Genomic DNA, 26198 nt, shown 5'->3' with positions numbered 1-26198 from the left:
TTGTAACAAATAATTGGGAGAAGGTAGAACACTGAAACAATAAGAGGTTACTGGCTACCCATGGCATAAACAACTGGGTGCACTAAATTTGCCGTGTTTTGCCACACACCCTTTTTTACCACCCGCCTACAGCTTCCTACCACCCGGCTGAAAAAAATTTCTGGGGAGAACACTGCAAAACATATGTACCTTTACATAGGTCCAGTTGAATGCAACAAACTACTACCTGCTATACCATAACCTGGATAAACAATACCCCTTTCATGCACAAAAAAGTCCAGTCTGTTCCCCTTCTAAAGCAACTAAACGCTGCTCCTCTAAAGACATGGTTTCTACTATAATGCTGGACTGATGAAATTATGTAGTCTGGAATTCATGGTTTTTGCTACTTTGGGTGTCGCATGGTCACATCTGGTTGAGATAAATGCAGATTTGAGAGGAAATAGCTGTAAGGCAGTGTGCAAGCCAAGTTTTTGGCCCATTAAACAAATAACATGCCCACCCTTTTGCTGTTATAAACTAGTATTTACTTATCAACCTATTTCTAATAAAGGTAATGTCTTCAGTGAGTATGCAAGCAAGCCTCCCAAAAAGGAAAACCGAATATTGATATTTTTACATGGACTGCTTGCATCTAAATACACAAACAATGGATTGTTTAAGACAAATATTGTCTTTACAGACTCAAAAAACTTACACATTACAGTACATTTGCATCATGCTGGGACTTTGTATAAGGATTAGTGTTTGTAATCGGCTAGTTAAGTGCCACAGAAATGACTTCAGTGGAGTACTCAGCATGAAGACCTCAAGCATTACTATACTAGCAGTTCCATTCGATATTGCATTTTCAAAAAGAAAAAAAAAAAAAAAAACTTTTAAATGCTATTTTCACATTACCCCAACCACTGGGTCTTTAATTCATTAAATTGTGCTTGTTACATGATGCTCCATTTAGAAATACAGTTACCTGAAGTTTCCTGGTAATACCTGAGAAACAATGTGTGCTGTAAATCAGCAATCTCTCAATCAGTCAGAATGTTTAACTAATATTTTCTTACTTGCATATATCTCTGTATGTCTGTATTGCTGTGTCCATGTAATGAGCAGGGTATGGTCTGGGAGCACCAGGCTGTAGAAAAGCAGACACAGCAGCCATTTCCTGAAACACATGCATATATGACAACTTAAACACAGTGGAACATAGAGTGGGGGGGGGGGGAAAGTTAACAATAATTTTTTTTTTTACTTTATTTTATTTATCCCACATAAAATGATATCAAATTGTATTAGAGCAGTCAGTATAGTGCAGTACGTACCAAAGCCCCGGCAGCATAAAGCATTGCCTGATCACCTAGAAAGTCCTTTTTTGCAGTGTGGTAGCAGCTGTACGCCAGATCATAGTGCTGCACCAAAAAACACAGATCAGCCATTTTCCTTATCTGAAGTTCTGGTGCTTCGGGAGGGTATCTGAAACAAAACAAAACAGTGTAATTGCATGGGCCAGGCCTTTCAAAAAAAAAATAATCAAGCTATGAAAAGCAGTGCATTAAGAGTAAAAGTCATCATGATAGCCTGTAGTAAGAAGATCACCACCAGACCCATTTAAACATAACAAAAAGGAACTTAAGTTTCACTTTAAGGTTTGCATGATAATGCTGGTTGGTACTGCAAGAAGAGCCAGGCAATGTCCATTCTGCAATAGTGTGCATCTTACATGCCTGATAGCTACAGGATTCTGGTGTCAAAGCTTAGCTGCACAGCATCGGCTTTGGTTGCCCTTGCCTGAGTGGGGATGAACGAACACCCGTGCGCACCTGTGTGGGAGTTACGTCATCTGGGCACCACCAAATAAGATGTCCGTAGATGGTTTTAAAAAAAGAAAAAGTCAGCACTCGGACTCTAAGCATAACAAGACTAGCAGTCAGGATTAGCAGTGGCTTAGATTTCGCACTGAATAAATTTCAGTGTTTTCCTTTGCATAAACGATAAAGCTGTCCAAACAACATACCAACACACCATATAGAAATTTTGATATAAAAAAAAAAGTAGATTTATAGCTTCTGCAAAAAAAAAAAAAATAAAGACACATCATCAACACTGTCGCACAGGACTACAACACTGCAGCCAATGACTGAGCGACAACTCACAAATGATGAATTCTTTGTTCAATTGTCTATGGTGTATGTGTGTTGCAGTGCACTGCTCTCCCTAATGCACATGTATATGTAGGTGAATCTGTGTTACAATGCACAGATGTTTTTTGAGCTGTCAAAAATAAAGCACGTGTGCTTTCAAAATGAAAGAGTTGCCTTACCACAAACAACATACCACAAACATGTTCACTTTAATTAGATGAGTGCACTGCATTTAAATAGACTACAGTCAAAAACCTAAAGACATACCCAAAGCACTTATTTGTTTTAATTGTAAAAATCATTTGCAATTAGATTTATCTACTCTTATACAGTCCTTCAAAATGCATAGGTAGGCAGATACAAGAAAGGGGCCATTATTTTTGGCTCTGCCTGTAAACTTTCTATGTCACCTGCCTCCTCCCTGGACAAATGAGGATGAAGTGCCACTTTACAATAATTAGGTAAAAAAAAGAGTAAAACAAGAATCTGAAAACTGAACCAGAAATTAGTTTGACTGGCTATGCAATGTGATAGTGTGTGACTGTTGAGTTCTGACTAAACTGATAAAATTACAAATCCTTTTGTGTAACAACTTAGAACAACAATATGTATTTCAACTGTGTATGCAGTACACAATTTTCCCAGAAAATGCACATGCTATACTTACAATAATCCTGAAGTATTCTTCAGTTCATTAATGCTCTTCTCTGGTACTTTACTACCACTAAACCATTTCTTGGTGGCAGAAAACAATGATCGACTCAGTCCCTTTCTTGATATTAACTGGAAAGAAAAACACATTTGTAGAAGGTATCATTACAATGTCATTATGTTTTTATATACATTCTGTAAGTGGGCAAAAGAAAATAAAACAAGTATAACGATATTAACAAAGAGTAACAACTTCCATAGGGCAATATGTGCTTTCCTATAACAGTTAGATTGCAACCTGCACTGAAAAAAAAATGTAATCTGAAACAATACAATTTTTGTTCACGGCTAAAACAGAAATGCTTTTTTATTGGATCAAAACCAGATTCTGGTTCATAATGAATAGAAGTTTTGAGATGTTGGTCAAGATGCATTACAGAAAAGGTGTCATGCACATTTAAAGGAATTTTTACAAACACGGCTGATTATGTTAGTATAATTGTGATGGAATTAGAATACAGGTATCAAACAATCTACTTCTTTGGACATATTCAGTAAGTATGCAAAATAAATATAATTACAGTAGGCAAAGCAACCAACTCAACTTAGAACTCATCCCAAAAAATCCCCCAGTTCCTCTCAAAGAGTAATTATTCCTTTGCAGTATTTCAGAAGTCATGTTTAAAGAGGCCCCACTGCAAGACCATACATAAAAAAATCTTCTAAAAAGATTAATTTCAAGTATAATAAAACATGGTTTATGGAAAGAAAAGAACATTGAAAAAGTATTAAAACGACTTTGTATTTCTGTGCTTTTACCTTCAGTGTAATCAGACTGATGATAAAAAAAAATAAAAATTTAAGAGCAACACTTGTGGAAACAACATGAAAAAAAGAACAGGAAGCTGCAACCAACTGACCTGATCATTAAGCTGACGTATAGTCTTTTCTATATGAGGTATGAGTCCACGAAAAGTAAACTCCTGTACAAACTGCCTGATGCGATCATGATCGGTAAGAGACAAACAACTGCCATGGGCAGTTCCTGTGACAGTCTTTTTCATCTCACTGACTGAACTCTCCATTCTTCCATTATCCAGTCCATCAAAGCTACCTCCTGCATCATTAAGCTGGTCAAGTGGGTGAGTCTTAAAATTGTTTGACAAACCCTCTGTACAAATGAGGAAAAAAATTTAACAGATTAACATAGGAAAATGAATTACTAATATTATGATAGTTTATTTGAAGCTAATAAACATCACTCTCACTCAGTGACATTTTTAGAAATGCTTGATTACAAACAAGAACAAGGTTCTCATGGCCTCCAGATAGCTTTCCCAAACTCATGCACTGGCTGCAGAATGACAGCCTATTCTTGCTGAAGGGGGGTTGACTAAAATAAGGAATTTTGTATGATACAAAAAGAAGATGATTGTGTGTAAACAGGGTAACTTCTTAAAATGGAAAAGAAAACAACTGTTTCCAATAACAGAATCTGATCTTGAAGTTGAACAATTGCATATATAACACATTTCTCAACCTAAATATTATTTATTTAGTCAGAACAGTCGATTGTTTATAAGTTACTAGGGACTGGTTCATAAAAAACCTAAAAAAGTTAAAAAAAAGTTTGAAATGACTACAGCTCTTACTGAATCAAATAATTCTTGGATGCCTATATAGTATATACTGGAATAAACAACATCATAGTATATAATCATAGTAAATGCCACCCTCCCCTTTAAAGGAAATATGTTTTATCATTATATCTCAATTTTTTTTTTACACATTTGATTATATACAATAGTATACTTTTCAAATATGTATTGCGAATTTGCATTCATATCAATGTGGGTGTTAACAGGTAAATTTTGGGCAGACACTTAACATGAAGACACCCTTTTCACTAGCATGGGACCCAAGACATTTATAAACATATTGCTAAATTTATAAAAATATTTCTTAAAATTACATAAGCATCCTATTTAGTTTACAGACAAACTTAAACATTTTTATATTATGCAACCTTTCACAGAGTGTTCCAAGCCATCCACAGAAATGACATGGTCTGAATTCTTGTTTGGTAAAGCAGTACTGGAGCCATCTTCATACGATTCCTAGGCGGGAAAAAAAAAATCTTGCTCTAATGTCCTTTTTGGGCACAAAAGGCTTTTCCTGTACACCTCCAGTGTAGTTTTATTTTGTTGTGATCTCTTTTTAATTGGAGACACCTACCACTTTTACACCAACTATTGCAAGCTAACTGCAGATTGGCTATAATATGCATTATGGTTTGGAGACTGCAAGCATCAGTCAGAATTTGATGTGTCCATCATTAACAACCTAGCAATCATTCAAAATCCATGCTATATGTGAATTATATTCCTTACAGTGAAAGTATTTTGTTCAAATACCTTGGTGACCTTTTAAAATCCCCTGTTAGACTCATAGGCATTTACAACATTCTGAGGACCTTACAGAGACATTTTGATTTTGGGATAATGACACCACACACATTACTTGCAACCCACTTTACTGCGAGGATGGTGTTCGTGGTCTCCATTAGAGGTATCACTGGACTCTCCATTAGAGGTATCACTGGACTCTCCATTAGAGGTATCACTGGACTCTCCATTAGAGGTATCACTGGACTCTCCATTAGAGGTATCACTGGTATCACTGACTCAATTTCACCAACATTTTATTGGATAACTTTCTCTACAACTATGTTGTAACAAGGTCAACATTTTTTTCTACACCTGAAGCTCACTTCTGCACAACTTTGAATCTCATGCTTTTTTATTTGATTTTTATCATAAATTTTACCTGTCTAAAAAAAGGTGTCTGAATTTTTTTGTAATTTTCATTTTAAATGATCTAATTAATGCCCACAGACTCCAATTCATTGTGTTATTCATGAAGGCTACTAGCTTAAGATCTATGTACTATTTTACATGGGTCAGCAACAAACTCCAAATCAAACAGACTTTAATTCCATTGCCTAACATTACTATTACTAAATATACAGAATACTACTTCTAAATATTTACCAGACAAATTTAGTGTTTTTACACTAGAAGTCTCCAAACAAAATGCCCTTTAAAAGCCTACCTGGTAATGCATGTTATTCTTCTGGATGTACTGGCTCCAGGGATCAGGTATTTGCTCATCTGTTCCTTTACCTGATGTTCGAGAATTAATCTTCAATAAGTAGCATCCTTGCGTACCATACCGCTGTATCATTTCTTCATAAATTGTGTCAGCCCTTAACAAGAAAAAACGTAAAAAAAAAAAACAACAAAGAGAAGACATGACAAACCAAGTCATAAAAAAAAAAAATTATATTTGTGGGAAAAATATCTTTGGTATAAAGTAATGTGTAAAACTCCATGACTATGTAACTAACAAAAATGGTAAAATTTAATAGCTCCTCGAGTAAGTATTAAATTATCATCAACACAAAAATCAAGCTAACCTTTTTTCATCACTGCAACTGACATCGTGCAGCAGAACATAATACTTCAGAGTGTTTGGTGTAAACCACTTAGGATAGTTGTAGTCATTGCTGTGTTGAATCCGATGTTGCTCTTGAGATAACTTGAGAAACTGCTCCACAGGTTCTGGTTCATGGGAAGAAACTACTAACATACCTGAACACTCTGTTAAGTGAAAAATTGATAACTCCTATAATTTCACATGTAATCGGTAGCAGTTGCTGAGCTAGTTCACCTAAAGTTAAACTCACATGCCACTCCAACTCAGGCTTGTACACGTCAGAACGTCGTCTGAGACAGGCACAACTGGGTGAGAACCCGACGTGTAAAGCAGTTGCCTGAAGTCGTTCATCTTTGCTCAATAGAAGTGGATGAGGAAGATAAATGATCAGAAACAACAGCTATACAAGTTAAGAGAGGAGAGCAGAGAGGGGTGTTGCTCACTCACCTTCTCCCCTCCATAAAACAGAACAGGCACTGGATGAACAGCGTTCAATCGTTCTTCTGCCACTAGAATCAATCATGAAAAGTTGCTTCCAGTGACAAAAGTTTTATGTGTACATGCAGCCTTACATTTGTTTGCATTTTTTTGATTTCCATGTTACTCAGTCACTCATATGGACATTTGTACCAGCTGTCTAGCAGTTGAGATCCTATCAGAATAGAGAATAGAGAAAAAGAGTGATGTCATTGCAAAGCAAATGTCAGCAGTTGACTGGCACTCTCAGGAGACCTTGACAATGAATTTAGATAAATATATCTCATGGGTTAGAAGTGAATAGAAGGGGGAAAGATTTTTTCCTTCAGATGATCTTCATTCACTTCCTATATGCATAACTGCAAAATAAATCAGACTCAAAAGGATACAGGCTAAATAGTGGTTTAGGAATTCATGATCCGAGGCTGGCATGGACTGGAAAAAACTCTCTCGGTAAGATTCAAACCATGGTGTAGTTGCTGAAAATAACGCACATCATAACATCATGTTAAACTCATGTTTAAAAGCTTACCAGCAAATTAGGGAACTGCGAATACAAACTAAGTAGAAAAAGGGAAACACTGACAACTGCACAAAGCAGAACATATTTTAGACATATTAGGACAAAAAAAATAAAAAACAAATTGTATTAACCAAAGTATGACCCAGTCACCAAAGACGCTATGGTCAGCTATAAGGAGTAAATAACACAATATAGCATACTAGAAAAAAGCAGGTTTGGAAATATTTTACAAAAAAACCTTCAACCTTCAATACAGTCATAGCCATGTAAAAGAGTTTTACTAAAATGACAATTTTTACTTCACAGTTTAGCACACAAAGGTCTCCCAACTGACAAGGCCTACAAAAACACTAGAGAATCAGATAAATGTACATACTACGTGATATAAAAATAAAACTAAAATTACAGCACACATCAAAGTATTTCATAGGGCATTGTTCGTAATACACTTGTAGGTCTTGTGGTCCCATTCACACATTCAATTTTCCTGTAGTACAATGTTGGCATTTATACTGTATGAAAATGCATTTCAAGTAGAAATCCAATTCATAGTAAGGGTCTAGTCACCACTGCGCCAAAAGTTTTTTTTTTGGGGGATATTTATCTACATTTATTGCACACATAATAGGGCCTTGTACATCCAAGCAGGTCTGCTGCCAATTACACTCTCAACTGACCGATCCAATTATTATTCTATTCGGTAACAGATAGGGCAAAAATCTCAAAACACTACATGCGGGTAAAAATGTCTGCCGCATCTGATTGTTTCTCCTGGATAGAAACAGTAATCAGTTACAGGATACAACTTTGTTTACTTTCAATGAACCTTTACCAACAGGTCTGATCTATCCACAAACAGAAAGGGGAAAAAAAAAACAAAAACAAAAAAACAAAACAAAATAAAAAACAAAAGTTGGCTGCTGAATTCCTTTTTAATTTCACTTCAAACCTGATTGTTTTAATCAGATCAAAAATGGGATCACATGTAATATTCTGCTTGTGTGTTTGTATTATCCCTGAGTAGAAAATGTACAAGGGGCTGGCAAAGGTGTTGGAGATGCATAAGTGAAAGTTTTTTTTGTTTTGGAGTGGGTGGATAGACGCAGATACTTTCTTGGTGGATTCACTTATCTGTTAGTGTATAGCCAAGGCAGAAATTGAGTTCAAATCCTAACTTTTAGGGATGTCACAAGAGCAATGAAGGCAAATGTCCTGGTGACAACTATTTTGTTAAAGCATGCCTCTTCACTTCGGGGGGGAATGACAACATATACTTTAAATTTGATTTCACACACATGTCCTTACTTACATGTCCAAACTCTAAAGTTTCTTTGAAGACCAAATTATTCTAGGGCATTAAAAAAATTGTCTCAGATGTCACTTCTACTAATGAACCTTCTGTTTTTAAAACACATTTTCACACCTCCTGTATTTTACACTGGCATCTTAAAGTGGTAAACATGATGTGTTTTTGAAAATCTGTAAATGTAGCCCTCGCAGATTTCACAATGTCTTTATTCTTTCAACAAGATTTTCATGCAACACTAAAAGCTATGCACACAAACAAACGAGGCGAGACTCGCCAGATGCTCTTTTACAGTGAAATTGTACTGAAAATAAAAAAAACACACTACTTACCTTTACTTCTGCCGAGCCCCCGATTCCTCCATACCTTTCCTCGATTAGGTCCCTTGACATCCTGGAATCCTCCTTCGTCCCAGCATGGAGGAAGCACCGGATGCCGCCATCTCCTTCATTCTTCTGCGCACGCGTGGGATTGGTACTTTTTTTTTTCAGCGCCTGGAAAAGCCCCAATCTTAGGCATGCGCAGAAGGAGCAGCCCAGAGCCCCATTTAGTCTTTACCACCATGGCAGTAAAAACAGAAGGCTTCCCCCCTCTTAAAAAAAAAAAAAAAACAAATATAGAAAAAAAAAAAAAAGGAAATATTTTTTATTTTATATTCAACACTCCACACTTTTATATATGATTTAAATGAGACATAGAGTCCATAGCAGTTATTTTTTATAACTATTTTACCTATTAAAAATACATAGATTATGACATGAATGTGGTAAATATGTGTATGTAATTACTGGATTTGGGGCAGATATCTGTCATATGGTCTCTCCCAAAGCTTGGGAAGTAGAGGAAAGGCTAAAAACTTATTCCAAAAGGACCCCAGTGGTATTTTATTTTCCAATATAATACTATTGATTGTGTAATAGCTACTGCAATGAAAAGGACAAAAAAATCCATAAAAATCAAAACCATCTTGATAAGCCAGTAGTTGTACTATAAGAAAGTTTTATTGCTTTAACCTTTTAATTGTTTATTTTCATGCTTCCTTGCCTCTGTCGCCTTAGAAGTTTTTTTCTGGACTGCTAAAGAACCCCTACAAGAGCCAGAGTGGAAAGTGACCATTGGAGTACAGTGTCCACTGAACTTTCCCCCGTGTATCAGACTGGGAGGCAAGCTGGATGTGTGAATTTTATGAAGAAACATAATTACTTTAATGTCCATGGCCTAAACACAGGAGCACAATAAAACTATATGCGGTATACAACCTTTAAACACTTCTGGATTACTCTCAAGGAAAATTATTTTAAAACAGTTGCCACCTTTTCTTAAAGATAAGACTGCAGTCTTAGGAGAATGCAGAGTGCACAAACATGCAAGGATAAATTAAGCCATCAACAAGATTGTAAGCCTTTTTTTTTTTTTTTTTTTTTTTTTTTTACAACAAAGTTGTTTAGAACTCTACAACATATACGACCATACAAATATCATATGTATAAAAAATAAACAATAAGACAAAACACAATAAAAGTTAGCTGCGTATTTTCGGAAGGCAGTGTTAGTAGAATTACATCAAAATATCAGATTACAAATAACCATCACCATAAATTATTGCTGACAATTAGGAAAATACATAACTAGATTAGGAAGTAGCTAGATAGTCCTAGTACAACAGTAAAAGGTGAGGGAAACTAAGGCCTAGTTTACATGGCCGTTACTTGTGAATTTTTTGCAAAGTGCCCATACAGCTTTTTTATCACTTTTTAAACCATTTTTTAAAAAAAGGCGTTTTGAACTAGGCCATGAGGCAGAGAAGTAGTGAAAAAAAAAATACACTCCCCAAAAATGGCTATTAATGTTTGCAAACATTGGAACACTGCAATGATTTGATTTGGGTATTTGCAAATGTTTATGGCCATTTATGAGGCATTTTAAGAGTGCCTAAAGGCTGTAGCCTGGGTTTCATCTGCAGCCCAAAACGCCTCTGTGTGTGCTGGAACATCAAAATAAATAGAAATATCAAACATGGGCATTTAAATTCAGATTTTTATTGCAGAGTAAAAACGTTCATGTAAACTAGGCAAAGAAGTTTGGAAAATGGATGAGGATTAGGGAGGCAATTTTTTTTTTTTTTTTTTTTAGCTCCAGTCGTAATACTACCTGAATAATACTTGGACTTGTTGAGCTCCATCAATGTGTCTTTCCAATTATTGTACCAAGGGACACTAGCTTTAAGAGAGCGATCTGACAGAAAGAACATGTCATTATTTAACTAAATAAAATGAACAACATTACTTAAATAAAAGGGGTACAAATGTGTCCTGAATATTTTAGAATAATAAATAACATGTAATTGTACTTAGACGGTTTTATAGACAATGGTATAGAATGAAAAAGTTAAATAATACAATACCTAGGGAATATATAATTAATGATAATCATTTAATGTGAACATGTAATCAAACAGCACTAAAAAAGATGCATCACATACAGATAATTTAGATGGAAGCAGCTCATATACATCACAGGAAGACCAAACTTGGGTTTATGAAGTATGTACATATTTTGAAATGGAGACCACACTAGACCCCAAAGGGTAAAGCGTTGGTGTAAGTGACCTAGTGAGCAGCACACTATGCATTTCAGAATAGTGTAAATGTCAGGTGTGCTGCACACAGTACGAGGATCAGTAGCTCCCTGAATGCACATGAGCTGTTTGTCTGCATTTTCAAGCAATGGTATATCTGTTTTAAGAGACTTCAGCTTAATATTCAATATTGACAAGTTCACTTTAAACGATTCCTGTAGTTTTAGGGCAACTGGAAAAATTGTAGTTAAAAAAATAGTAAAATATGCAAAGTACCCAATATTAATAAAAAGGCATAAAATAAATATGCCCCCAATTCTAAAATGTAAAGGGATGCTGGCAACCTTTAATGTTTGCACTACTGTATAATAATCCTAAACAACACTCACCAAATCCAAATGGCAAGCAAAAGAAACACAAAAATAGTAAATATCATGGAGCAAAAGTAGCTGGCACTTACAACTAAACAGAAGAAAACAAATCTACGTGCAACAAAAGAGAAAATGAATATCCTGCCAAGCATTAAGTAAAATGCTGATTTTGACTTAATTCAGTATGCGGAAAATAGAGATATACATTAGGATTTTTAAATACAAAAACTGTAGGACACAGCTCTGCAATACCCAACAATGCTTCTTAAGCTTAATATATGATAGATTCTATAACAGTAGCTAAGGTCTATGGGGTTTAGGAGCACATTAAATGTATACAACGTTATTATATACACCAATGTGTGTTAATGCTGCCAGGACATTAAAGATGTATAGATTAAATAAATAATATGCAAGTAAATGTCAGACTGTATAAAAAACAGTTCAAATCAAAGCAATGTCAGAACTGAATTATTAAAGCAGATCGTGACCCCCTCTGATAAGTTATATTACTGAAAATAATTTTGAGGTATACAGAAGGTGCTAAAATAATTGAGCTGACTAATTTAGGAATGCAAATTTCTTTATTAATTATTTTAAAGCGTGGTGCAATTTACTGATTATGCTAACTTACCATAAACTATATTTGTTTTTACTATTGGTTCTAAGAGCTCTAAAAAAAAAAAAAAAAAGTACTCCAGCCACAAAAAAATATTTTAATACTTGAAATAAAATTTGTTACTTTCAAAGATGTCTCTCCCCCTCGAACTCCCCACTGCCCCCATTATTGTGCATTTGAAAAAACGGCCACAGAAAAGTTCTGGATAGTTGTGCTTCTGGCACTGTGACAATGAGCTTCCTATCACTAATGCATCTTCTTTCCTTGGCCAATCACAGATCATGTTGTATTCAGTGAGTGGCCACTGATTGGCCAAGGAGAGACAGGGCGCTTCTGCGAATAAGAGCCAACGCGGTCATTGTCAGGGAACTGGAAGTACGTCTCTTCTGTAATGTTTGGCTGAACTAAAACTGCGGCTGATTGTACAAATGCAAAGCGATGAGGACAGTTGTGAAACACCTAAGGAGGTAACCATTTTATCAAATGAATGAAAAGGTTATTTTGTAACTGGAGTTTCCTTTAAATAAATTTCTAAGGCTCCTAGGGAGTCAAAATGTTAAATAAAGCATGACATACACACAATACTTGGTGGTATACTAAGAAAACCTTGAAGGCACTATTACAATGCATTAATATACTATTTAATGTACAGCGCTGCGTAATATGTTGGCGCTATATAAATCCTGTTTAATAATAATAAAATATTTGCATCCTTTTGCACACCAGAAAAGAGCACATGTTCATGCAGTGTAAAAAATGCAGCATTCTAATACCAGTCCTGCATCACAAGGCAAGGGGTAGAACTACAAAAGTAGGATTTTTTGATTTTTTACATGCTTCAAAAACACATGAAAAGCAAGTAATACACAGTGAGAGTATGATCAAAGTCTAAGACATGCTTTTATTTTTAGTTTACTGTATTGTACAGGTACACATCCCATGTCTAAGTTGGTCATACAAATAATAATCCAGTAAGATACAATAAATCACTCGCCTATCTAAATATCATCAAGCACTTCGTAGAGAAGCAGCAAATTTAAATCTAAAAAAATACATCCTTTACCCCAACTGCCTCTACAATCCAAAATAGTTTTGAAGATCCTCAAGCAGTATTGTGGACTCTGCCTCTTCAGAATTTTTCTCAAGAATATCGAGTAACTGACCACTACTACAAACACCTTGTGGCCCTAGCATCATATATATTTTTCATAATAAAACAGCACAAGTCTCCCCTAATTACTCACCATTATGGTTGGAGAGAATCACTGGGAACCCTTTGTCATATAATCTGGGGATGTAAGAACTTAGTGTATTTGGATGCTTTGTAGTAGCTCACAAGGTATATGCATGACTGGCTGTGGATATCATTGATATATATGTCTGTTTATTAATAATAATAATAATAATAATATATAAATGCACATCAATGCTCTGGAGGTTAGTATGTGTCAGCTTCTATCTACAAGCAAAGATCTCTAAATAAACTGTAAACCTAATTTAAAGCATACTGTACTTACACATATATATACATTTATCTGTCCCCTAACATGAACCCCCTTCCCCACCCCCCTAAAATGCCCAGGTACAGAGATTGAGCCACTGTTACCTAGGGACCCTCCACATCCATGCTGTTACTGGATACAGGTAATTTAAATCTGATAATTATGTGGTGAGCTTTGGACTAGCATATTAGTAATGCCTTAACTGACTGCTGATCATCCCTCTCCAAGTCTGGGTGCTGCTGTACACAGTTTTCAAGAAACCTAAGATAATTAAGTATTTATACTACCTATCCTTAAAGATACATTTAAAGTTTCCTCAATAAATACATACATTGATTGAAAGATGTTAATATTTGCCTAGATAACTACTTGAAATTGAAAATGTCAGATCTACCAAAATGTAAAAACTTAAATTTTTGCTTAAGTGCACTTAAACCCAGTTACTTTATGCCCAACAATGAACCTGGGTCCTTTTCTATTAAATATAAAAGGAAACTGTTAAAACAGAAATGTAATTGGCTGCCCTTTCCCTTGCATTAAATCGGAGTCTCCCGTCTTCTATAAATCCAGAGTATAAGTATGGTTAAGCAGTTAACAGTCAACACATTTCCCTTGAAACCCAGGGATAACTACTCTTTTAAAGCAGAACTATACCCAATACTCACCTGTCCTTGTTCCTGGGCCATCCTGATTGGCGTAGCTGCAAGAATTCATTCATTCTCCACATGCGTAGAGGAAGCTGGGATTGCCAGGTATCCTGGCCATGAAAGCTGATGCTGTCCATGTGCAGCTCTTCTTTTTTGCAGAAACCCGAGCTATCAGGCTCGTAGGAGGAATTATTGCAGAAAAAACATCTACTGTCCCTTTCTGCAATCATGGATTTTTAAAAGTGGAACTTTGGTTCTGCTTTAAGTACAGCTAGTAAGTTTGCTTCTTCCCCTGACATTAAGTTACTCAGAGCTATTATATCTGTAACATCCCAGAGCTCCCATAGCCATTACTGCATATTACAGCCCCACAGACAATCACTGAGCTGTACTCTGGGGGTTTAGAGGAAAGTCCCAAAAAAAGACAATGGTCAGTGTTGCACAGGCCCAACTACTGCACTGCTGGAAAGTAAACAAACAGGGAAATAGTAGACTGGCAGTACTCAGGTAGCTGTATCTCTGGAGGGGGAAGATTGGGTTCCTTTAGCATAGAGAAAAAGACAAGAGTGCAGATGGTACCTGCACTTGAAAGTGTAACTTTCCTTCAAACTGGTACATTAATGGCAGGCAGCTGTCCCTTGAAGGATAAGTGCACTTTAAAACAAAGCATACATACCTACCCCCCCTCCCCAGGTTGCCCTGACCTTACATTACCCTTACCCTTCACAAATGCTTTATTGCCTTGATGTAAGGGCCATGGCTTCACTGTTTTATAGGTTGTATGTACTTTGCTATTTATGTTAATTTATTTTTTTGACAGACCTGACAGGTTAATTTAAACCTTCAGTATTTTACATCTTTTAGCAGAATTACAAAGAAAACATAATGGCCATTATTGTAAAGAGAAATTATGAAAATGTGTGGATGTTTAACAAATTCAGCAATAAAAACACACAATGTCCCATTTAACATACACTTAGTAGCAATGCAATGCTTAAGACCCAGACATGCTCCTTTGCTATCAGTTACTAAACCTTTTAAAAAAAAATATGCAAAAAAAAAAAAAAACATTTGTACCCAGAAACATGGTAAATTTTAAATGTTTGAAATTCATAAGGTTGAAGACTTCAAGCATTGGTATTTAGGTTTCATAAACCGTTTTCAAATTAAGGTAAGAAGATAACAGTCATATAAAAATGTAGGATCAGTCATGGGAAGTCCTCAAGTGACAAGCCTGGAAATTCACAGAAAATAATATTGTGACTGAATGGCAGTGGAAGGGTCCAAACCACACATCCTTGCGCTTGCTTTTACCCAGTAAAACCCACAGATGTCAAGCCACACCAGGATTTATTAATTAGTACATATAAATGTATATTTAGTATAAATAATATATATAAATATATATACCTATATATAAATAGTATATATAAATAAAAGATAAGCGCAATTATGATATTTTACATTACATTTTATTTCAAATAATATCAAAAGGAAACTGGGATAGAAATAAAAGGAAAATCACAAGCTGTGCTACTAATCATACAGTCTATAATAAAAAATTGAAACATAATACAGTCAATACAAAGTTTTTGTCTGACCTAATCAACCATTACCAATAGGTTACTGTTGATTCTGCTATTCCCCTACAAATCATCAAGTTCTGCTTCCATGCTGATAACACTATTTAGCCATAGTTGAAAATTATATTACCCCCAAGTGGTTCCAGCATTTTAAAGATGCTTCTCATGGTTATAGCAAAGCAAAAGTTCTGGTCAAGTCAGTAGCTTTCTCAGATGCACATGTGCCATATGTATATGGCCTCATCAGCTCCTTCCCTGCTCAGTGCCAACATTATACAGTTATAACACAGGCTATTAGACCTGAACTATTGAGCTTTGAGGTCACATTACTGAACAAAAAACACAGGGGGAGAAAAAAGGTTATTTTAAAAAGAATTAGTAAAACAACAAAGCCCACTGCTTTATATCATTAGGTACAGGAAAGTAAGGGAAAACTGCAAACAGAAAAACAAGCATTTATTATTTGTCAAAAAATCTACATGCTTACCACTGATATTAAGGTCATAATCACCAGCAGTAATCACATTTGGTACCAAACCTTCTGCCGGTTGGCTGGATGAGACAACATCATTCAAAAGTTTGCGAATTGCTCCCTGTGAAGGTGGTTGAGTAACAATGCTGTTGACAGCTACTTTCAGGTTTTTTATTACATGAAGCTGATTGTTGGGATCCCGCATATGAACTAAAAAAGAGAGGAAAAAAAAAAAAAGAAATTTGACTTAAAAACATTAATAAGTGGAGCAGTGCAAAAAAAATCAAGTTTAATATAGAATAAAAGTATTCCTGAAACATGGGGAAGAAAAGAAACTGTGCAACATGTCTAATAGAGATGTGAGAAATTGTATGGGAATATTGGGTTGATCAGGATACATTGCTTCCTTTTCTCTGTTATAGTCTTCCCCTACAAGATGAAAGCATTATTTGTATTTGTGTAGCTGTTCAAACTTGGTTTAGTTTGACAGGAAGTGAAAGGAAATCTAACTGAGCCCAGAATAGCAGAAAAATATGACAGCAGTTTTCATCTCTCCGGACTCTAACTAAAAGAATATCAAGATGTGTAACAGAACACACATTTAATTGGAGCCACCAAGGTTTCTTTGGTCTCCTAAGTCTCACTATCAACGTAGTATTGTGACAATGCTATGTGTTTTAAAGCTGCGAAGGTTTTAAATGTATATTTTTTGTATTTTAATGTAAAATATTACAAACACGGAAACCAAAGCCCTTAATTTTTATGCAAAAAAACAAATTACCTGTAGATGAGAGTTCAGCTCTTGTAATATTTTGCTAAGTGTTTGAGGGGCATGTCTTAACCTTAAATTAGTGCAGCAAAATCTCTATAAAGACTGATATAAAATAAGCCGCAAGAAGAACCCTTTTATAACAAACCAGTGCTCAACACAGAAATTTTTTTTAGCTGGGTGGCAGCCCCTGTATTGTGACCCAACTCAGAAGTAACCACTCAAATACAGCCGGGCGGTCACTGAAATGTACTGGGTGGTGCACCCAGCTAAAAGGGGCTAGGGAGAACACTGCAAACCCCATGTATGCCTAAAAAGCCTAACACCTGGTAATCCTGTCAGTACATTATATATTTTTAATACAGTGACAACACTCCTTCTGCAACTAAATCATACAGCGACATCAAAATGAACAGAATTATTTTTATGGACACATAGTTTGAAATTGTCTTTAAATTGACTGTACTATTAACAAACAATCCAAACATACATACCTAGAAAAAAAAAAGTAAATACTTACCTTACCCCTACTGCCTGCACCACCGGAAGCAGCCCAGCTTACAGAAGTCCTTGGCTAAAGTCTGCTGGGTAAAAAATACTTCCAGGAGGGTCAATCTCCTTGATCTCCTACAGCACCTCTGAGGTTCCTCCTGCCAACCTCAATACTACTGTTCCTGTAATGACATTGAGCTCTTTGGGAGAAATCACTGAGCGCTGCAGGGGACTAAGGTCAAGTTGTGTCACTACCTAGTGGGCTTTCTATAGAGATTTCTGGTGATTTCTCTTTTTTTAATGTATAAAATAAACAAATAAAAGGTGAGCATTGTCAGCACCCTATGTCACCCTATGTTTGCCCTAACCACTTTCAGGGGTAAGTTCAGTTGCTCGATAAAACTGAGAAGTTTATCTATATCCAAATACAAATGAATCTCAAGGATGCCTATATATAATAGAAATGAATGAGAGAGGCTGAAATATATATTGGTGCCATAGCATTGAGGTTTATGTGATGCTACCTGCTGCATCTGAGATCAGTCAACCACAATACAACTTCTATTGACTTGAATGGCAATGCATTCCAGTGTTGAACCCAGAAGTATTTTTAAGCTGAGTGGGACAAAAAGTTTTAGGTGTGTGGCAGCCCCTGTATTATGACCCAATTCTTAAGTAACCACCCAAAAACAGCCGGATGGTTACTGAAAAGTGCCAGGTGGTGTGCCCGGCTAAAAGGGTCTGGGGAGAACACTGCATTCTAACCACATTGAAATGTTTGCAAGAAGTTGTGTTCGCAAGAAGTTGTGTTCTGAAGGACAGCAGATGACCTACGATCCTTTGTGACATGAGGCAAGAAAACTGCAAACGTTTACTACAGTGTGCAGCAATGTCCATACCTCGTAGTCACCTCTCCCGGGTGCACAGCGCTTAAAATCGGGCACCTGGAAGCAGACAACTGCACATCTCAAAGCGTACCTATACTCAGAATTTTCACTTTACATAAAAGGGAAAACAACCCTTTTATATTAGGTAAAATTTCTATGCGATCAAGAATGAATGGGAGCGCAAAGCCTCCCGGGACACCCACGTCACGCATCCCGGGAGGCTCTTGGGTGCTCGGGCATGTGCAGAAGGTGCCCTTTCATCAAAAGGGGAAAAAAGCTGATCTCACGCATACGCTGTGGGATCGGCAAGTTTATTTCTCCCAACTAGGTCACCCGATCTGGTGCCTGGGTCAGGTGACATAGGAAGGAGAAGATGGTGGCACCTGGAGCGCCAGCCTGAAGACGGATACCGGGACGATGGGGGACCCGATGGAAGACACTGATCGACTCCACTGCGGGATTGAAAGTGTTTTTTGTTTTTTTTGGCCGTTTTTGAACTTAGTTCCTCTTGAACAGATCAGTCAACAGGTAACTGTGGAAAGAAATATAAACTAAGGAATGTGGATCAATAAAAAAATGATAACATTTGGTATGCAAGTTTCCTATGGATGATACCCAGCTATGGAGAGCAGAATATGATATTTGCATGGCGGGCCACACATCGGTCCTGTAACCATTCATGGATATAATGGACTTTGTAGCCTGGACACAGCAGAGATATCTCCAGCCCGGGCTATGATTGTAACACAATGACCACCAAGGACACCCAGGGCCACCATACTGCAGGGCAATGAACTGACCCCCAATGCAGCATCACCCCTCTATTCAGCACACAAGTGTGGATTGTTCCCTGGTATTGGTGATGGTATACCAAGGTGGGGAGTGCCTGCTGTCCTCACATCTTTCCCAGAGATGTCAGTGATGAGGAGGCGATGCTGCACTCACCCTCAGTGCTGAGTCTGCAGAAGGGCCGAACCAGCTCACAGAAGGACAATTGGTTCTTCCTGGCCAGTCTCTCGGCCTCGTCACTACACAGAGCCGCCACCTGCGGTATGAACGAGTCCTGGAGGAACTCCTGTACGGAGAGCAGGCACTGCGCCATTCCGGGCCTAGGCACCGGGGCCCGGAGTCCCTGCACACACCGACACGAAGGACACTCAGATTAAGGTCCCAGCATGGCCCTGCGCCTCGAACAAGGCGTCCGCTCAGTATCGAAGGGGGATTGTTGCTGTGTAAATCCCGGTACAGCGCAGCTTCCTCCTCCCTGACACACTCCGCCCGCTCCCGTCAGCCGGTTTCAGCTTGTCACGTGACTTCCGTGCCTGTCACCAGAGCAGGAAAATGCGCGCTCCCAGGCGCGGGCACGCTGGTGTCCTAAGGTACCGCCTCCTTCTCCAGCTGACGTGACGTCACGCAGTGCTGAGCAGTCCTTATACTGTGTACACAGGGTACAATGTCACCCCAAGGCTCTTGTGTTCCTAATACACTGATAGCTCAGATAACCCTTCAATGGCTGACATGGTACAACACTGCACATAGCTGAGACTTTAGTGTCTGTCCTCTATTACCACATGTTGTACGGGTGCTATGGAGTCATTTTATCTTTATAAAAAACAAATGGAGACCTTATGATAAATAAAATGCATCACATGATCTAAAGGTCCTGAGTCTAAAGCTGCGTAAACACTTGCAATTTTTGTCGTTGGAAAGGATCCTTCACGATCCTTTCCAACGACAAGGGGCTGCAAGATGCATGAACGATGCTGTACATACAGCACCGTTCATGCTCTATGGAGAGGGGAGGGGGAGAGCGACGGAGCGGCACCCTGCTGCGCGCTCTCCCCTTCCCTTTCATTACGATCGGCTGTCGTCCATCGTCCGTGGGTCCGGCAGGTCGGTCGTCCGGACGACACCGACTGTACACACGGAAGATTTTCGCCCGATAATTGGCCGATGCCGATTATCGGGCGATAAAAATCTGCCGTGTGTACGTAGCTTTAGGGCCTGATTCATTAAGGATCTATAAGGTCGGAGAGGATTCACCTTCATTAGTGAACCTGGGTGATCCAGCAAACCTGTAATGGATTTCTTCAAAGTCATTTGCTATCGGTTAGTAATTGTTTTCAATCCTGGATCAGATCCATTCCAGGTTTGCTGGATCAACCAGCTTCACTTATGAAAGTGTATCCTCTCCAGCCTTGGAGAGCTTTAATAAATCAAACCCTTAGAGTCTCAAGAAGCGCAGTGCGTTGGTGCACCTTAAGCAGTGGCGGACACAAACAACAGTGGGCCCCTGTGCAAAATTTACTAGCCCTTCTGCCTCTCTCTTCTCCTCTTCTTTGCTATTCTTTGATGCAAGGTCGTCTGTCTACTCGCTATCAAGTACCTGTATTGGCTTCGCCTGATCCCCCAACTTTGCCAGAAACACATCTTGCATATAATTTCCATATCAAGGATTATAACACTTTATAACAACTTGGACCAAATTTGTATTGCCCGAACTAATGAAAGATCAACTGGCAGAGGTTAAGAAAATGCTTCAATATACGACATGGTGTGACATGGAAAAGTTGAGCAATACATTGGGTTTTTGGATGTTCTATGATGTAATTTTCATGTATATAACTTTATTGAGATCTTAGATAACTGTACATCTGTGGTTTGCTTCTTTTGCATCCCATCTTTCTTTGTACTTTGCAGTTCTAACTAGTGCTGCACACTGTTTTTCATTTTATTATGTATGTCCATGGGCTATAAAGTAGTTGTTTTTTGTTATTTGCTGTGTTTTGTACTTCGTTATGTATCAATGCTTTCAGCTTTGTATATATTCAATGTTTTTTCCTTCTATGTTATGTAGCTGGTGAATGTTGCTGTCCTCCCCTTTCATGAAAAGTAATAAATATATGCAAAAGTTTAGAGAATATGTTGTATGTGTGAGACCTGATATACCTGGATATGTATATACCTGGATATGAATCCCTCCAATAATTTAGGGGTCTGATATAATCACAAGATATTTTCAATTACCATGGTACAAGACTCTACTAGTTCTATTGACCTGCACCACACTAAGTAATCTTATGTACGCTGTGCTTTTGGTTGCAGTCTTTAAATTTGCATGTCTTAGGCTCAATTTACAAAATGCTAAAGCAAAATTAATCTTTGTTTTTTATATTTATTTCAAAATTTCCTAACATAAAATATTTTCCTGCCCACTGTCAGTGTATCCACCTAACAGTGCACGTGCAGCTCTGTTTACAGATTTGGCAGGATGGTAGGTGAATGCCTCATAAGAGACCTATCCAGTCCTGAGGTCCTACTTTTATGGCTGAAATCACGTCCTGCTTATCCCTAAAGAGGAGCTATAATTCCACATTTCAACATTGTGAACAGACAGGCAATGTCCCTCCTGCAATAAAACATACTTACCTGCCTGTTCATAATCTTCTTTTTTAAGCAGACTGAGCAGCACACGTGAAACTCTGTGCAGGACGCTAATATATGCTGAGTTCCCACTCCAAATTTTTTATTTTTTACATTTAGTTCTGCTTTACATTTTTCAGGCCTCCGACCTGAACAAATATCCTCTTTTAGTGCTCCATCCTTGTCTTTTCTCCTGGTGTCTAATTTTAGCCCCTTCTTGGGGTGTAACATTAACCCCTTCCTTCCTTCTTGGTGTGTTACCTTAACCCCATCGCCCCCCCCCCCCCCCCACACACACACCTTGTGCCTTACCTTAAGCAAAAGCTAACATACCCAAAACCTATCCTGTACATATGTATATACAATACATACATATATATACAATATATAAGCCATTCCAATGAAGAAGCCTCCGAACATTGGATAAGTCTAGGAGAAGATGGAATTGATGGAGAGGAGTGCAGAAATCACAGCAATGGGGGAAGTTTGCATTGCTGAGTTAAGCCTGTCATAAAGTTCAGTGCTGATTAGGGCACAAACTCCCCGAGGCTCCGACATTTTCATTTTTTCTGTTTGTTAAATTGTGTTTATTACCAGGATAAAGATCTCTTTTTACCCTGGTGACTCATTTTTAAATCCCACAGGACTCACCTGACAATAACTCTTTATCCTGGTGTTATCTGGTGAATTGCACCATTTATGCATCATTGTCACATCTGCACCATAGAAACTAGTAGACTGTCCTTATAATTAACCTGTGTATTACCCATGCAGAACAAATAGTATAGTGTTCTGTCCCCTACTTCTTATACTTGTCATGCATTCACTCTCCTGTCAGATTGTTATCTGCCTGGTTCTTCCATGTGTATGAGATCAAACTATTTTTTCATCACACAATGCCTGGCAGTTTACTGCTTTAGCACCAGGGGAAGTCAGGTCACAGAAGTTCAGTAAAAAAAACTGCAGGGGGAGGGGGAAGCTTTTTACTATACTTGTTGCATTACCCTGTATGGCATTCATGAAAAAAAAAGAATCTTATTGCTACTGTTGTAACAAAGAGTGGAACTAAACTCACCTATGCTCAACTCCAGCATCCACTAGATTGAGATTCAGGATTAGAAATAGCACAATTATCCAAGTCCTGGTGCCTGTGCCTCTTAAAGATCAGCCCCTACTCTAGCCTTGTAAAGTGCTACAAAGTTACAATGCTGCAGTCTGATCATTTGGGTAAAAAATGATGCAGAAACTAATGGCATTGTAGGTCCACTTTCAATTAAATATATTCTTAACTGCAATGCAATAGTCTAAATCAATGTTATCAATATGTTTGGATCATGCTTATCTGTCTGTTTTCCTTAATCTGTTGTAAAGTTCCATAGTGATGATAACAACTTGGACCAATGATGGTGATTTTTTGGAAGCTGAAAAGACTTTAGGCAAAACTAAACCCTTTTTTCAAAAAAAAAAAAAGTTGTGACCAGACAGGTCCTTTAGAAGGAACAGATGATGTCCTTTTTGCAATAAAATACATTCCTGATCACAATTTTTGAATGCAAATGCACAGTTCCATTGCAAGTGCTGCCATCTTTTTTCTGCTCCTCTTCCTGGTTGGACTTTTTGCCATCTTGATTGGCCAAGCCAGATGACGTAACGCCTACGCAGATGCACAGGCTTTAATTTAGTCCTAACAGCTGTATCTCAATGTTTTTTAATAGAGAAAAGACAGTGATCATGTAGGTAAGTATGATTTAATAAAGAAGGGGCATTGCCTGTGCTTTTCTGCAATAAAGACCTGCCTGATCACAATTTTTGAAGTGGAATTTAGTTCTGCTTTACCTTAAATATGCATACTAGATATATATATTTTGCCTTAGATGAATCCTTTCAATTGAATAACAATACCCTGTGTTGGATCACTAAGACTGACTAGGGATAACCTCCGTAATTTACTATGGTGGACAATGCAGTGTGGTGCCTCGCTTGCCTTCCTCTTTCCCTTTCCATGGAACTGAACAGCACTTTGTGTACAGTGCTTGTTTGTTGTACTATCACTAGAAACAATCACACAAGAACATTTCCACAACTGAAATCTAATGTGTGTACAAGTCACTGCCTTGTAACTAGCAGCAGCCATGCAAGCTTCTTAAGATGGTCATTGGGTTGCCTATATCAGTGGTCCCCAACCTGTGATCCACAAGAAAATTTTGGTGGTCTGGTACCGGTGCACCCCCCAGCGGGGTCAGGAGAAGGAGGGGTGCACTGGACAGAGCCGCTGACCATGTCTCCCCTATGCATCACAGGCTCAAGGTGGAGGGTGGGTTGTATAAATTTAGTGGTCCATGATGTCCAAAAGGTTGGGGACAACTGGCCTATATGATAACACTGATAGGAAACCCAATGGACAACTGAAGGGGTGTACATGGCAAACTGACAACACTGCTGCTGATTGTGAGGCAATGATTTACCTTTGTCAGTATCCAGAAGTTCCAGGTAAACTTTGCAATAGATTTACAAAAAATATTTTACTTACAAAAAACTGCATACAGTGAGACCCGGTGCCAAACATAAACCAAAACATTTAGGCTACTATGCACTTTATTAACTTTTTTTTGCATTGTAGTTACTTTTGTAAATTCTACAATTGCAAAAATAAACCAAACTAAACAAGCTAGGTTTATTGTTTCAGTTTACATATCAAAATAAAAAGGTTTCTGAAGTTCAGTAAGTATAAAGCTTTGTTTTGCTTCCCCTTGTTTTGTGGTCTATACAGTTATACAGTTATGCTGTTATGCATATGAAGAAGACTCCAAGATTGTATTGTAACAGAAGTTGTTTACTAGAATAATCACATGACAAAAGGGGTTAGCTTGTACAAAGAGCATCATTATTTAGGCGAGCCTCAGGCAACATGACCTCTAAAATACAGCCTCCTTTTATCTCCATATCAACCTAAAGTGGGTGGAACCTTCAAGTTATTTTGGGAGCCTGGTTGAAGAAATCAGTTAATTTGCACTTTAGCAGTTCCACCCATCTTCAGGAACTCAGACAACAATGTTTAGATATTCCCTGTAGACGATTCAATAGTTCTGCCTTTTGATACATGCTTTCTCTTCCTAAGGTGCCCATACACTATAAAACATTGTTTTTGCTAAACCCATCAAATCTATTAGTAAACGTTTAAAATCAGGGTATTTGTATTTATATTTTAACAACATATTGCACATTGATCAGAAATGCCAATTCTATGTTCTACAGATTAGTTTTTTTTTCCAGCTGGGAGCACTCCTGTCTGTTAACCCAGCTTTGCTGTTAAGTCAGTGTAATCATGGAGGAGTGCTCCCATTGGCTGGTGACATGAGCCTGTAATAAGCACTAGTAACTGTATACACACTACAAAGCAGAGTATCCATGTGTCCTCCATTGTGTAATTGCATATCTTGTGTCATATGCTTCCTTTGTTGCTGGAAGAACTGTGACTTTGTGCCCTGCCTGCTGTTTAGTAACTTGCATTGGGCTCCCATGCTGTATTGTGTCCTAAATCTTGGATTTCTGCTCCTTAGGCTGTAGGGTGTCCCCAATGTCAAATGTCTGCTCCCACTCTGCACTGTATTCTGTTTCATATTTGTGATCGTTATGCCTCAGTATATCCCCACTTAGATTTGTGCTCCCCATTTTGTAGTGACTGTGATAAGTGTCATATTCTGCTCCCATGCTGTTGTGTCTCCAGTCTCAGATTTCTGTTCCTCATTCTGCAGTGTGTAACCAGTATGAGAGATCTGCGTCCATTGTGCAGTGTGTCCCTAACGTCAGATTTCTGATCCCATGCTATAGTGTACCCCTAATGCCAGATTTCTGCTCCCATATTGCCTTGTCCCCCAGTGTCAGATTTCTGCCCCCATATTGCAGTGTCTCCCCAGTGTCAGATTTCTGCCCCCATATTGCAGTGTCCCCCCNNNTCAGATTTCTGCCCCCATATTGCAGTGTCTCCCCAGTGTCATATTTCTGCCCCCATATTGCAGTGTCCCCCCCAGTGTCAGATTTCTGCCCCTATATTGCAGTGTCCCCCCAGTGTCAGATTTCTGCCCCCATATTGCAGTGTCCCCCCAGTGTCAGATTTTTGCCCCCATATTGCAGTGTCCCTCCAGTGTCATATTTCTGCTCCCATATTGCAGTGACCCCCCAGTGTCATATTTCTGCTCCCATATTGCAGTGTCCCCCCCAGTGTCAGCTTTCTGCTCCCATATTGCAGTGGCCCCCCAGTGTCA

General features: G+C 38.0%; 1 protein-coding gene across 1 annotated transcript in view; it reads right to left on the bottom strand.

Moving 5' to 3' along the window:
• Positions 1–19835, bottom strand: part of TRAPPC8 (trafficking protein particle complex subunit 8) — a 44514-nt gene extending 24679 nt beyond the window's left edge. The window contains exons 1-10 of the mRNA XM_072411279.1: positions 19456–19835; positions 16378–16572; positions 7151–7240; positions 6265–6439; positions 5901–6054; positions 4816–4906; positions 3710–3960; positions 2806–2921; positions 1320–1470; positions 1062–1162 (exon numbers count right to left, since the gene is read on the bottom strand). Of these exons, the coding sequence (XP_072267380.1) occupies positions 1062–1162; positions 1320–1470; positions 2806–2921; positions 3710–3960; positions 4816–4906; positions 5901–6054; positions 6265–6439; positions 7151–7240; positions 16378–16572; positions 19456–19612 (1481 nt within the window). The 5' untranslated portion in view covers positions 19613–19835. The remainder of the gene's footprint in view (positions 1–1061; positions 1163–1319; positions 1471–2805; positions 2922–3709; positions 3961–4815; positions 4907–5900; positions 6055–6264; positions 6440–7150; positions 7241–16377; positions 16573–19455) is intronic.
• Between the last annotated feature and the right edge of the window lie 6363 nt (positions 19836–26198).

Source organism: Pyxicephalus adspersus, chromosome 5 (genome assembly GCF_032062135.1).
Source record: "Pyxicephalus adspersus chromosome 5, UCB_Pads_2.0, whole genome shotgun sequence".
Lineage (NCBI taxonomy): Eukaryota > Metazoa > Chordata > Amphibia > Anura > Pyxicephalidae > Pyxicephalus > Pyxicephalus adspersus.
Note: the sequence above shows the minus strand (reverse complement) of the source record. Positions and strands in the feature narration are given on the sequence as shown.